This window comes from Chrysochloris asiatica, unplaced genomic scaffold (genome assembly GCF_000296735.1).
Source record: "Chrysochloris asiatica unplaced genomic scaffold, ChrAsi1.0 scaffold00011, whole genome shotgun sequence".
Classification (NCBI taxonomy): Eukaryota; Metazoa; Chordata; class Mammalia; order Afrosoricida; family Chrysochloridae; genus Chrysochloris; species Chrysochloris asiatica.
Genome location: NW_006408529.1, coordinates 25,439,840 through 25,442,738, shown reverse-complemented (window position 1 = coordinate 25,442,738; position 2,899 = coordinate 25,439,840). Strand labels below are relative to the sequence as shown.

At 37.6% G+C, this 2,899-nt stretch overlaps 1 protein-coding gene across 1 annotated transcript in view; it reads left to right on the top strand.

Moving 5' to 3' along the window:
• ZDHHC2 (zinc finger, DHHC-type containing 2) overlaps positions 1-2,899 on the top strand; it is a 122,745-nt gene that overhangs the window by 39,102 nt on the left and 80,744 nt on the right. Inside the window, exon 2 of the mRNA XM_006834518.1 lies at positions 1,667-1,693. Within this exon, the coding sequence (XP_006834581.1) occupies positions 1,667-1,693 (27 nt within the window). The remainder of the gene's footprint in view (positions 1-1,666; positions 1,694-2,899) is intronic.

The following is a 2,899-nucleotide window of genomic DNA, read 5'->3' as shown; positions in this document are numbered from 1 at the left end:
CACACCTTTCTTAATTTTAGAACATTCAGTGTTCCCATGTTCTGTTCAAACAACTGCCTCTTGGTCCAGGTACAGATTCCTCCTGAGCACAATTAAGTGTTAACAGCTGGGCCAAGTAACTGTATTTAATAATCTCAACAGTTTCCCAACCTTTTGCATTGTCTGAACAAAACAAACGGTTACTTGGCCCAGCTGTTTCCACTCATCGTCCTTGTTCTAGTCTACCTGCTCACTTATGAGGGCCATTTCTCAGGCACATATGGCTGGGGCCCAAGTTGTATTGTGATGGTGGTGGTTATGTGACATGGAGTTGCCTCTGACTCATAAGGACCCTGTATAGGATTTCTGAGGCTATAAATCTGTACAGGAGCATAAAGCCTCATCTTTCTCCCATGGAACAGCTGGTAGATTCAAACTGTTGGACTTGAGGTTAGTAGCCATTATCCTACCAGAACGTCTTCCCTAGCTTTATATTAGGGAGAAATTAGAGTCACTGGGCATAAGAATTGGTATTTTCAGAAATTTAAAGGCTGTGTGTGCCATGGATTTTGCAATTTTTTTCTTTCTGAAGAGCTAAGCAAGTGTTTGTGAATTTTAAAAAGACAATCAATATCTCTAGAAATGTAATGTCCTGGAGAACATGGCTTTTATCTGAGTCCTGTAGTTGAAGGAAAACCTTCAAGTCAATCAATATAGGAATAAGATCCACAAGGAGTATGCTTTTAAAGGGTTTTATTTTTCTGAGCTAAAGTGTCATGGCATTGCTGCCACCAATCTCCCTTATCCGTTCTCTCTCTCACAGAGTCAGCCTCTCCTCTGAATAAAGTTGAACAAAAATAATGTTGGGTTTTTGGTTTGTTTGTGTTTTAAAAGCTTTTATTGTGAATTGAGTGATAGTTTACATTGGAGAACATCAATTTTGCATTCATCCTATTGCATTTCGTTTCATTGCAATGATTACAATTCCTTCTGTGCATCATCAATCAACAGTATTTGCTTCTATTCCCTCTGGTGTTTTTGTTTTGTTTTGTTTTCTGCACAAAAACACTCAGGAGTATATAATCATTTAAACAACTCACCAAAGGGCACATTCTGCAAACCTGCCTCCTGGCTGCCAGCACACAGCCTTTCTCATTCCATAAGTCTAGAGTCCTCAACTAATCTATCTTTCCATGTGTCACCTCTGCCTCTGTCTCTGGTGTCACTGCTTCTCTGGATAGGATTCCACGTTCTGCTCATGCTTTTTTCCATTGATGGTGCTAGGGTCCTCTGTTCCTGGAATGTAAGATTAACTATTCCCCACTTTATGTTACAAAACTTCTACCTTTACAGTTGTGACAATCACAAATAATCGTAAGAACAATTGTTGTTGTTGTGAAGTGCTGTCAAGTCGGTTCCAACCCATAGCAACCCTGTGTAGGGTTTTCAAGGAGCAGCTGGTGAGAACAATTACTCACTTTTAAGTCATAAGAATCTTATCCCCATTTCCTTTCACCAGACCCTTCTAGCAGGATGAAAACTATTCAGTGGAGATAAGAATGTTGGTTTGATGGGAAGACAATTTATTAACCTTCTCAGGTGCCTTCATGTCTCTGTCAGACCTTATGTTTGCTATAAGCATCACCTAACTTATTACCTCTCTCTTTTTTTCTGTTTATTTCTATAGTGTCCATGGAAAACATTGGAGAACAAGGTAAAACATGTTATTGTTATAGATATAAAATTTTCGAAATAATTTGAAAAATTAGATAATATTCATTTAGCTTTAGTTGTAACTAATAAATTACTCTTTGAGAATCTGGAGATAAAATGAGAATTCAGTTTTAGACTGAAATAAGTTAGGCACTTGACAAAGAATTCTGGTCCAAAATGGCCATAGTTGTGCCAAGAATTCTTTTGGCTTTGTAGTACAAAAATATCAACAATCTTCTGTTCCAACTCAAAGTATTAACCGATACCTGATAAAGCTCATGGAAAATATCATTGGCTGTAGTCATCCATACAAGTTTAAGTGCCTTATAGGAAGACTGAGGAGCTCTGGTGGCATAGTAGTTAAGCACTTGACTACTAAGTGAAAGGCTGGTGATTCTAGCCCACCAACTGCTGTGCAGGAGAGAGATGTGGCAGTTTTCTTTCATAAATATTTACAGCTTTGTGAAGCCTATGGGGAAGGCAGGCCTATGAGTCAGAATCAGCATGACTGCAGTGGGTCTAGTTTTATTTTATTGGATGACTCATTGTGTGTGTGTGTTCTTTAATGATTCTTTAAATAAAAGTATTAATATTCTTTAGAAAATTTAAAAATTGTTACAAAATCCTTAAAATGGCAAATATACCATATGCTAAATTAGCATATTTTATTCAGCTATATTTTACAGAATTGTTATATATTAATGGAATCCTGGTGTAGCACTATCAGATAAGCACTGAACTGCTAACTGCAAAGTCAGCAGTTCAAACCCACCAGTCACTTCTTGGAAACCCTATTTGGGGTGTTGGTGAGTCAGAACCCATTTGATATCACTTAACAACAATGTACAAAATAGTTTTCACTTTTTTTGTTGTTGTTATGTGCTGCCGAGTCAGTTCTGACTCATAGTGACCCTGTATAGGGTCACTGAGGAGCATCGGGTGGGTTTGAACTGCCAAATTTGAGGTTAGCAGCCCAGTGCTTACGTAATGTTTTATATTTGTATAGTACGTCAAGATTTAAAATGCCATGCAAAGTATGTTTATACCTGGAAAAAAAAAAAGTAGTCAGAATGCTTTTTAACAATTATCCCATGTGGTAAGCAATGCACTTGAACTGCCACTGAAGGAAATCTCTGTCCAGATTGAGTTTGTTGAAATATGTTGTCATTCAAATTGATTAGGGCCATTAGTTTTGACTGTTGTTGTT